This window comes from Oreochromis niloticus, linkage group LG7, assembly GCF_001858045.2.
Source record: "Oreochromis niloticus isolate F11D_XX linkage group LG7, O_niloticus_UMD_NMBU, whole genome shotgun sequence".
In the NCBI taxonomy this organism is placed as follows: Eukaryota; Metazoa; Chordata; class Actinopteri; order Cichliformes; family Cichlidae; genus Oreochromis; species Oreochromis niloticus.
Genome location: NC_031972.2, coordinates 40894324 through 40905814, shown reverse-complemented (window position 1 = coordinate 40905814; position 11491 = coordinate 40894324). Strand labels below are relative to the sequence as shown.

The 11491-nt window shown below is 39.4% G+C and overlaps 1 protein-coding gene across 1 annotated transcript; it reads left to right on the top strand.

The window, feature by feature from the left end:
- Positions 1-36: 36 nt before the first annotated feature.
- LOC100698595 (cytosolic 5'-nucleotidase 1B) lies at positions 37-4892 on the top strand. Its single transcript, XM_005454197.4, has 6 exons — positions 37-211; positions 1450-1566; positions 3282-3417; positions 3511-3633; positions 4024-4154; positions 4246-4892. The coding sequence occupies exons 1-6, from the start codon at positions 176-178 to the stop codon at positions 4480-4482; spliced, it is 780 nt and encodes a 259-aa protein (XP_005454254.1). The 5' UTR covers positions 37-175; the 3' UTR covers positions 4483-4892.
- Positions 4893-11491: the final 6599 nt, after the last annotated feature.

The following is an 11491-nucleotide window of genomic DNA, read 5'->3' as shown; positions in this document are numbered from 1 at the left end:
GGTGAGCAAGCGGCACCCTAAGAAGGAAGTGACGCCATCACGCTGTCCTCGTTAAACCTACGTCGAGGCGGAACCAAAACTCTGTTCTTCGTTTCTGGGGGAATTTAAACTATTTTTGCTGTAGTGACGGCAAACAGGTTGGGGTACTCAACTTAAAAAACACAAAACAACCGAGATGGTCTCCACAGACCAGAGGACCGACATGAGAGAGGTAAGACTCACTCGAGGAAGTATATTTAAAATTTGCATGTCCATACATGTAATGCCACCAGTTCACCTCCCACCCAACTGCAACACTAGAAATGTCTCATTGTACTGTATTATATCTGTTTCTTCTAAAAGTGTTTTCCACCAGAGTCCAGTCAAATGAACACGTATTTTAGCGCAATCTGACCTTTGTTGAGTGTTGAGGTAAATATATATGTCATTTGATACACAAAGGTGTTTATGAGTGTGATAGAGTTAGTTATGTACCCATTTTAATTTACATTAGATGGTTACATGTTTTGATATTTACATGTTTACATATTTGCATGTTTACACATGCACTTTCAAATCAGTAATAAGTATGTGTTGAATCTGCCTAGTTGGTTTTCCTGCATTCACCTGATTCTAGGATTTCCTGGCTTCTGAGTGGCTGGTGAAGTGTCAGTAGGGCTGTACACGGGAAGTGTTGGTTTTGTTGAAACGTGCGGAGAGTAAAGTGGTAGCTATGAAAGTTATCCGTCTGCATCTTGCTGTTTCTAATAGTTCAGAGAGATTCAGAACCACATAACGAAGCCTCATGTTACACATAATGCGCCACATAAATGTAGATAGAGAGTCGAATTTGAAACTTGGGATTCAAATCATTTTTTTTTTCATTGTTATTTATTTTTTGTAATTTGTGAGTGAATGAATAAACGAATGCTGGACCACCTTATAAAAACGGAACATATGCACTCTGTCATTATTGTTGTTATTATTTATTTTACTTATGTTCAAAATTTGTACGTCTTGTAATAGGGGTTAAGAAGGCTTAAGTCACAGATCAAATTATAACCATATAAAAACAAAAAGAATTAGGAGAAAGAACTAATTCTGCAGTGACAGTGAGGAAACGTAGCAGCATCATGGTGCTTCCCTACATACATTTATCTGCATATAAATATTGATATTAATATATGTTTTTAATGGAAAAAGTCATAACCATAGTGTCTCACATTCTTGTGTCTATCTTCTGGTAACTTCATATTGCTTTTTTATCAGTTAGTTCTATGTTTGTTTAAGTGTTGAAAAATAATGTAGTGAAGCACAGCTTCGAGGTACTTTTGTTTCCATGGATTTTACACTGTCCTTTACTTCATAATTCATGAGTTTTACTTCCAGTGTGAAAAACACAAACCACCCTGCCTTATTTAAATGTGAATACAAAAAGATAAAGGTAAACATTCTGTCTCTTCTCTGCAGAAAGAGGCTGACTGCCCAGTGGTTGTTGCAGTGACGTCCCATGCAGTGTTTGAATCAGGAGGAGCTGAGGACCCTGATGGCTTGTATGCTGGGGGCATAGCTTTTCCTCTGCTGCAGGTTGGAATCCAGCCACCACATTCATTTATGTTTTTTTTTTTCTATTATAGGAATTAGGATTTATTATAGGAATAGGTGCAAATTAATTACCGTACACAGTTTAAGAACTAAATCAATTTATCTGATCTCGTGTATTTTAAGTGTGTCAACATTCTTAGTTCAAAAACTACAAAGATGACTACACTAGTATTGAATATTTTAAAATCTGTAGTCACTGTTTTATAGATTAACATGTTCTGACTGTATCTAACCTTAGCTGGTGCATTTCTTAAACATTTCGTCAGTTTGAGCTTCAGTACCTCGTCTGTTAGATCATACCACAATCATACCACAAACCTTTGCTCCTAATGTGTATCAGTGAGTCTTGGACGCGTATGATCCTGATGCTAGTTCAGAACTGTTCCTTCCTTAGACCACGTTTGATATATACTGACCATTGCAGACCAAGAACACCCTATATGAGCTCCAGTTTTGGAGACACTCTGACCAAGTTGTCTAGACATCACAATTTGGCCCCTGTTGAATTCACTCAAATCTTTATGCTTGCCCATTTTCCCAACTTCTAATACATCAAGTTTGAGGTCAAAATTACTTGAGCCTTAATTAATCCCACTAAGTAACAAATGCCATGATGAAGAGATAATCAGTGTTATTCACTTCATCTGTCAGAGGTCATAATCTTATGCCTGACATGCTTCTCTTAAATGTCACATAATTTGGGGCTTTTAATTATTTCTTTGAACTGTTTTTTTCTGTAATGGAATGATTGTACAACATACATCTTTAATGATTTAAAAAAAAATGGGTGCACAGATTTGAATTTATTTTTTGGATTTTCTTTAATCCACACAGGGTCAAGAGTATACTTAGAGGTTCAGCTATACACGTACATGCAACTAATATTTGGTTAAATGTCCCTCAGCAAGTTGCACCTCAACCAGATAGTTTTGGTATCAACAAGCTTCTGCTATAATTCTGTCTAGATATTTAACCAGTTTTCTCAGCAGACTTGGTAGAGTTCATTGGTAGAGTCGAGTCTAAACCAGGAAACCAAGCAAACTGTCTGCAACCTCTCAGTCCAGGGTGTTATAAAACTCTACTGTGGACAGTGACGGTGGTGTTTCAATAATGCAGTCCATGGCAGGCTTGAGCCTTGTTGGTTCGTGGGTTGTTCCTAAACATCCTAACCAATTTTCTATGTTCTAAGAGTGACAGTTTGGGTCTTTGTACAGACCCTGGCAAAGTGATGACATAGAAAAGTGACTTTTACATGCATACAGTTATTTAAACTGGCCTTATAACATGAAAACTATATAATACTTTTGATCCTTTGTGGATTACAGAAAATCCCCCCAAAATTCAAACCTGTGCACCAAATTCTTGTTTGTTTTTTTGTTTTTAATTTTTAAGTGATTAAAATGTATGCCATGCAATCATTCCACCCTGGCAAAAGAACATTTCAAGGAAATCATTAAACCCCCAAATTCCCATTGCATTCATGCCTGTGATGAGTGTATGTAAAGTTCACAACTTTGCTTATGAGGACTTTTATGTACTTTGTCTTCAGTAAAAATTCATGTGATTGGAGCTGAGACTCACCATTCAAAAGTATTAAAAGATCTCATTTATGTAGAATAATAAAAATATAGAATATGAATAAAGTGGTACTTGAAAGTCGACTCTCAGATCAGTTTATGCTTACGTTGGCGCTACAGGCACTACAGAAGGTGAATGAACGTCTGCTGAAGGAAAATCCCGCCGAGTCGCTTTTGTTTGATGTCATTCTGATCACCACTGAGAGCCAGCAGCAGCAGCAGAACTCCCGCATCACAGAGAGCATCAGACATCATGGTAAACGCACTTCAACCTTCAGGAGAGAGATCTCAGTCTGAGTCTGATCTTAGTGGAGTTTTGCTCATGCTTTCTCTTGGCATTATCCTGCAGGTCTCAAGGTCAGCAGGTTCTGTTTTTCCAACGAGGAGGATTTTATTGAGAATCTGCTGAACAATAACGTGCACCTCTTTCTGACAACGAACAGAAACGAGGCATTGCAGGGTTCACAGAAAGGTCAGTACATTTTTTTTTTCACTTACCCCTTTTCAGCTAAATAGGTTTGGAGTCAGTGCTTTAAGCTCCACGGCTGCATGCTAATAATACACTCTACTTCCACGAGTAATGTGCTGCTTGGAACTTTCCAGAAATGCAGTAATGCATGTAAATATTTGAGTCTGTTTGAACTGTTATTTTGCTGTTTTATACATATCTATTCAGCCTGCCAGAAGCAATAAAGAAATATTTCAATTTCATCTTGAAATTTTTCCAGCCTTTACCTTCAGCTTTTTCTTGCAATTTTGCCAACTTTATGTTTTTAGGACACCGTTGTTCTGTTCCAAGCTCACATTTTTCCGATTTATCAGACAGTAGATTAAGAATATGTGTGTGCTGTGATTGGTCCAGGTGTTCTCTCTGTGCTGCTGGATGAGCACACAGCTTCCTGTCCAACAGAGCAGCTCAGAGTTTTATTCTGCGGGGACGCCGTGGTCCAGTCGGAAGCTGGATCAGCAGTGGCAAGCAAACAAGCTGCTCAGGTACAAACAGTGGCAACCACTCATGCGTCTGTACCTTTTGTTGTGTATTTGGTGAGATTTTAAAAGGATAATTCATATTCTTGCCCTGCAGAGCTTCTCGACTCAGCTTGGCAAGATGCGGGGGAGGTTTGGTCCATTTGACAGCCCCATCAGCATTGCCCTGGTGACATCGCGGGGAGGCAGGGAAAGCTGCGGGGATGCTCTGCGGACGCTACGCTCCCTCGGCGTGAATGCTGATGAAGCATACTGCCTGGCTGGGGTCCCACGTGGTCCCATTAAGCGCCTCCTCCAACCTCACTTCCTGCTCAGCGAGTGTTTTAAGCAGTAACTGAGCAGACCAGACTGATGATGACTTGGTTTTCAGAAAAAACAAAACAAACTTCACTGTGTTTTGAATAAGCTGCCAAGCTTTCAGACTGATCTAAGAATTAGCAGCTTGAACATTTCAGTCTCATTCAGCCTTAAAAAGCCAGTGAGGGAGGGAAAGTGAAGCCCTGCTCATCACCTGAAGTCTTATCGTTCTGGGGAAAAAATAGCAAACAGTTTGATTAAACTGAGCTAAAAGAGCTCTGAATAACTTACTGTGTTACTCAGGCCTTACAGGTCCTAGATATATGACTATGCTACCAGAGTAACACTTTGGCATACCTAAGAAATAAGAAAAAAATGAACCTTTAAGTCTGTTACCCAATTTTTTTTGACATCACTGAAAGTCATACCGTTATAGCGTTTTCAGAATTCATCACGTCCCTGATTACTGTTACTGTTTTTGGGTTGTGTTTTTAAGGTGCAGGGTGGTCTGCTCTTTGTTCTGTGACTGCTTGGGAAGCTGGGCATGCTACGTCTCTTATTTGTGTTCATGCAGGGACAACAAAAATTACTTTAGTTTGTTCTGTTTGCTCTTTTTTTTTTTTTCAAAATAAAAGAGTGAAATCAATGTTTTCTGATGTTACGAAAATATTTTTAATTCAAATCAGCATCCGATGTTCCACTAGACTTCTGATATTTGTGGAAATCAGTTGGAAAATGATTTGAATCATGGTGTGATACACAGTACTCAAGTAGACGGTGTATTTAAACAGTGCTTCGTTGGTACTAAAGAGCACAAATTATGCCAAGAAAATATCCCCCACACCACACCAACACAAGGCAGGATGGTTTCATGATTTCATGTTGTTTACACCAAATTCTGACTCTGTCATCCAAATTCAGCAGAAATCAAGGCTCATTAGACCAGCCAAACTTTTTCTAATCTTCTTGTGTGTAGTTTTGGTGAGCCTGTGTGAGTTTCCTGTTCTTAGCTGACAGAAGAGGCACATGGTCTGGTCCTCAGCTCCTACAAGGTTTGACGTGATGTGTATTCAGAGATGGTCTGCATCTATAAATACACTATATTTTCAATTTTTGGACCCCTCTCTGTAAACCTTACCGTGGGGAAAATCCCAGCAGGACAGCAGTTTCTGAAATGCTCCGTTGTCTGGCAACAAAAACCATTAAATGTCAAAAAGTGCCTTAAATCCTTTCTTCTTCATTCTGATGCTCAGTTTGAACTTAAGCAGGTCATCTGGTTTGCATTGAGTAACTGCCGTGTAATTTATTGATTAGATATTTGGGTTCATTAGCACTTGAACACATGTATCTAATAAAGTGGCCAGGGAGTCTAATTCTTAACATGTAAAAATCTGCAATAGCAGACCTAATGTGTGCTGTGTTCCAGGCATTTTATTGATGTCTTCCTGTTGCTGAAATGTAATATAACAATTTGACTTTCTACAAATAGTTTTTTGGAACCTCAAAACTGTAAAAACATTAAAGAGTCTGTTGTAAAGGTTTTTATTTGTCACACCCTTGAAAGTATTAGTCAACACTAATAAGTATACTCATACAATGAAAATAATTAAAGTTGGACTTTAACTGGAAAATACAACTTAAACAAGGTGGATTATTCTTGAACCTGTCAACTTAATACAGGAAGTCATGTTAAATAAAGCTCAGTTAAAGTTATCCAGCTTTTCTTAGCTACTAATAAATCATCTCTTCCACCAGTAATTTTTCTAAAAATCATAAAAATTGAACAAGACCCTGAAGACAACTGAATTATTATTATTATTTTTTAATTGTTTATTGTATAATTTCCCCCTGTGGGTGGAAGATGATGCTATAATACAATTGCTAAATGGTGAAGATGTCTTTGTGTGTATGTGTGTGTTCATTTCTGTGAAAGTCGCTGCATGCCACTGGCTTATAGTGAGGCTGAAGACTAAGGAAGGACCAAAGGGCTTGTACCTATTGGCTAGGCAGACAGATCAAGCTGGAGTGCAGCAGGTTATTCTGATTAAGGTGGATGGTGATGGACAGGCCGACAGATGAGGTCAGGCAGGAGTCTCCATGGAGTATGATGTTTGCAGATGGCATAGTGATCTGTACTCGGAGCAGGTGGAAGTGAGCCTGGAGAGAAGAAGAATGAAAGTCAGTAGAAGCAAGACAGAATACGTGTGTGTGAATGAGAGGAAGACAGGTGTAACAGTGACGCCGTTGAAGGTCGATGAGTTTAAATATCTGGAATTACCACTCAAAGCAACACAAGAACATTTTCTGTCCGAGTGTCACAGCTGACTTATGAGAGAAGGATAGCAGCAAGACTGAAAGAGAAGATTTACAAGCTGTTAATGAGACCTGTTATAATATATGGGTTGGAGACTGGCACAGACAAAAAGAACGCTGAGCTGAAGAAATGAAGATTTTGATTAGATGTAACCAGGATGGAGAAGATTAGAAATGAAAGCTCAGGTTTAGAGATAAAGGTAGTTGTGATAACGTTAAATTGGACAAAAGATTTTGAAAACAGAACTGCCAGACAGGAGGAAACAAGGTGTAGGAGAGTCATGGATGTAACGCAGGAAGACAGAGGGTTGTGTGACAGAGGAGAATGCTAGGGATAGGGTGAGATGGTTTCACCTTTGCAACCCCTAAAGTAGGCGTGTCCAACTCCAGGCCTCAAGGGCCGGTGTCCTGCAGGCTTTAGATGTGTCCTTGATCCATCACAGCTGATTTAAATGGCTAAATTACCTCCTCAACATGTCTTGAAGTTCTCCAGAGGCCTGGAACTGAACTCATCATTTGATTCAGGTGTGTTGGTCCAGGGTGTGTTGGTCTAAGACCCGCAGGACACCGGCCCTCGAGGCCTGGAGTTCCCCACCCCTGCCCCAAGGGGAGAAGCTGAAAGATGAGTAACCTGTAATGTTTAATTTTGATCAACAGGTGGCAGCAGACAGACTAAGTCTGCTGATGCTGAGGCTGATTGCAGGGAAAGAAACTGACATGACACCCACATTCAAGGAAAGAACAGGGAAAGTGGTTTTTGAATTGATGAATCAGCTTATTTACAACAAACAAAAAAACTGTTCTTGGAAACTTAATAGCACTATATCTTTTTTGAATGTCTCTATACCAAAATAAAAGTGTAATTTCAGTGTGGGGTCGAGGCAGACTTATTATGAGCGTGTCGTTAGCTGACTTTCTCCTTCCAGGTGTAGTCCTGATCGCTGGGCGTTGCTGCAGTCTGACTCTCAAAGCGGAGCCAAGGAGAACCCAAATGAGAACCGATAACTTATCCTGATCATAGAATTGGAAACCTTAAATTCTTAAGATTCTTATCAATCTCCATCTGTGCTCATATGTGCCCTTTTCCATGATGGTCATGGAACAAGTGATAAATGTAAGGTGCTTAGTGATTTCCTCTTTCACTGGTTTTGAAGCTCCTAACTTTGATTTTTGCTCTTTTTTAGACTTAGTATCGAACACTAGTCATTTAAGGGATGGATCCGACTGAGAAAGGACATTTACTGAATGTATCGATTGAGAATTAAAATGAGTAATTTAGACCATTTAGACCAGGAAAGTGTTTACTGAAGTCACAAATGAAGTGATAAGTGTATCAGTGTGCTTCAATAAAAGCAAATGTGTTTTTGAACCAGCAGATTTCCCCCCGATGACCATTAGAGAGAACGCAGTTTATTGAACTTCCATGTTGGCTTTCCTTTTCAGATTTGGACACTTCAACCATCTTTTATATACAATTCATTTTCCTGGTCATGTCACCTCTGTTGCTTGTCTGGAAAGTGAAAAAATGTCATTCAGTTTTTACCAATTGCATGTAACAATAACTGCTCTATTGTCTATTGTAAACGCTGATTAGGGAAAAATCACTCACAAATTTTGAATATAATTTTAAGAATTATATGATTTTCTTCTAAAATAGCCCAAATATATTTTTGGCACGTCACCTAGAAATAATTTTTTCTGGTATTTTGTATGATTTTACATGTGGTTTGGAAGTTTCATTGTCTTACTCCATTTCTGCTTGTTGTAACAGGAACCAGAGGGAGTCCTGGTGGTCTCAGCCTTACCAGCCACACATCTGCATACAGACCTGTGAGCGTGCTCAGGTTTTCTGGCAATGATTAAAAGAAAAGATTAATAATTAAAGACACTGCTGTGCAGCTTCACAGATGAGTTTTTCTTTGTGGTCTGCCCCGCGATTATCGAAGTGAGCACTGTAGAGTAAGATAAGAAGAGACAACATTAAGCAGAGGTTTATAGCATACAGATCTGGCTTTAATAAACTGTTTTTCACCCACAGAGGAAGACTTGGTGGCTATTGATGACAAATGTGTGGAAGCAGATTAACCTGTAGTTCCATTTATTTTTATTCACCTTTTACATGCATCTGTCCTTGTGTCTCTTTGTAGTTCATGCTTCCTATTTTATCCGAGTCCTTCAGGTTTTCCTTCACAGCGATTGATCTTATATAGCGCTTTTCTACTTTAACTGAGCACTTGAAGCATTTTACACAACTTGGACGCAAGTGCTTTCTATCACACACAGACACATTCGGTGTAGTGCAGTTTTAGTCAAAAGACTGGTGGTTTTATGTTGTGTTATTTCTTATCTCACCTTTGTTCATTTGTGTGTGTACTGGGCGTGTGCTTGCTTGATTATGAATGTTTGATTTTCTCAGGTCTCTGGAAAAGGGACATGAGTAAGACTATCTGAATAAATAATTAGGTGGTCCCAATGAGACTCAGTAATAATGAGTTCCACAGCCTCATGTGATTGCCTTAAGTAATCAGAGGACGAAAACCAAATGGTGGCTGGACTGATCATCTGTGCTGCATATTCAAACATATTCAGAGAAATAAAGCTGCTTCGTACTTTCCTGGATGATTAAGAACAGAAAACATTTTGTCTTCATTATTCTGAGGACGGCTTCTGATGAGCATTGATTTCATCATCTCCACCTCCTGAACACAAGCACGTCTTTAATTTAAAAAAAACAACAACAAAAAAAACACGCTGAATGTTCAGGAACCTGGTCTTATGTTCTTAGTGGAGCTTTCCATCTAATGAACACTCATCAAACCAAAGTCTTCATATTCTATTTAAAAGACAAAAACAAGGAGAGCTGGATACATTTTGTGACAATTTTCAATTCTTCCTTGCACTTGAGTATATTCAAATTTTCTACCCTACAGACCTTAGGGCCATGAGAAGACGTCATTGGTTCTCGAGCAGGTCCCAGAAGTCCAGGATGTTCTGCCTCGTATAATATGGTTCTCATTATCCTTGAATTACTTACAGCAACTCTAGAAGTTTTAAAGTGAATATAAAGGGTCACCTGGGTTGGTCCACTGGCCTGTACTGACCTACCGATAAGTGAGGAGGTTCCTTTAAAGAACTCTGTCCTCAAAAAGGTTTTAGTTAGGCACCAGAGACAATTCCCAGTATCCACTGTTTTGGGGTTTCTGGCAGCTTTTGCAATCAGAATTATGATCTGAATGCATTGTGGAGTGTGACTGTACAAAGTGTACAGGATGAGTATTACTGTATGAAAACTAAGGTGCTGTTAAAACCCAGTGACAGTTGCTCCCTCACCTGAACACCCCACTCTACCCAATGGGCAAGCGGGCAGCCACACGCCAACAAGGTGCAAACCAGACATCCCAGCATTGGGCAACCCACCTGACACAGCGAGGCAGCCAAAGGGACTTTCCAAGAGGAAAAAAAGAAAAACAAAACAAAACGTTTTAGGTCCTCTCCCATTAAGATCACCCTTCCTTCGAGTCAGCTTTCTTTGGATTGCCAGTCCCTGTCAATCAGAAAATTTGAAACAGCAGGTGGGTGGTGCTTCTTTATTCTTAGCCAGAGCTTTGTGCCTAAGATCACTATATTAAGAATATCTGTTTTTACTGACATCACACCCCCAAGGATTAACTCCACAGACACCGACTTCATTATTTGAAACTTGAAATTCATATTTAATGTGAGTCAGTCAGTGGTGCATACACTCCCCAGCCACGTCACTGGGCACAACTTTGTGTGGCTGTGTATGTGTCTGTGCCATAATCCTGGTCTTGTGTTTCAGGGCCAGAGTCTGTTACTGGGCTCCCATTCTCTGTTTCCGTGCATCTGGAAGTAAAGATCGCTCTTGTTCATATTGCTTGTCACCTGCTGCCTGATTGTTGACCTGATTCGTTAGTGAAAGTCTGCCTCCAAATGCACTGCATTTTACCTCTTGTGTTTGCTCTTTGTCTTTTGTACTTACGCATCTCTCTTCTGTGCAGAAACTCTGGTGAGAAAGTTGGAGAGATTGTTTGGAGAAAACTCAGTGAAAATGTGAATCTGCCTGATTGCCTGGCTTTGGTCCTCACTGCATGAAAACCTTCAGCCTCGATTCCTTGGATTCATTCATTGTAAATAGACCTGTGAACTTTGATCTCAGAATCCTGCATTTACGTCTATCCAAGTCTACTGTTTTGACAGATTCAGCTAAAGAAATGGGGAAAAATTGTGTTTTTGTGACAGCCTACTGACAACAAAGTGTCTAAAGGTACAATTTAAAATTCTTTAGTTCTTTCTTTAGTTCTTTGCTGAGATGTCTTTTATGTGTAGACACAAAACTTGTTCATCCATTGAGTTAATTGCCTTTTTTTTTTATTTTTATACCAGAATGATTTATAGGTCAGTGTTACGTGGCTTACCGAGGAAGACATTCCTCAGAAAATGGTCAGGTACATGGACTGGTCTGAAAATGAGAGAAGAAAATATTTGAAGGCTTTCAGAAACCCTGGTGGGTTATTGCTCAAGACCATTTTAAGAAATTGCAAGAAACTCAAGTTCCTTATATGCAAAATAAAAAGAAATGATGGGTGGGTCAAGAATTTTGGATGGTACTGTATGGGAAAGATGCCTTTTTGCAAGCTGGAGTTAAAAATCAGCATCAAACTGGGTCACAGCTGCTGGTCAGCTGGTCTAAACTACATTAAAAATTGACATTT

What these genes read in the sequence shown, in the direction of transcription:
- LOC100698595 (XM_005454197.4), top strand. Translation starts at nt 176, where the DNA reads ATGGTCTCCACAGACCAGAGGACCGACATGAGAGAG. An exon ending in AGAGAGCATCAGACATCATG is followed by an intron (nt 3,418 to 3,510) that starts GTAAACGCACTT and finishes ATTATCCTGCAG; the next exon opens with GTCTCAAGGTCAGCAGGTTC. An exon ending in ATTGCAGGGTTCACAGAAAG is followed by an intron (nt 3,634 to 4,023) that starts GTCAGTACATTT and finishes TGATTGGTCCAG; the next exon opens with GTGTTCTCTCTGTGCTGCTG.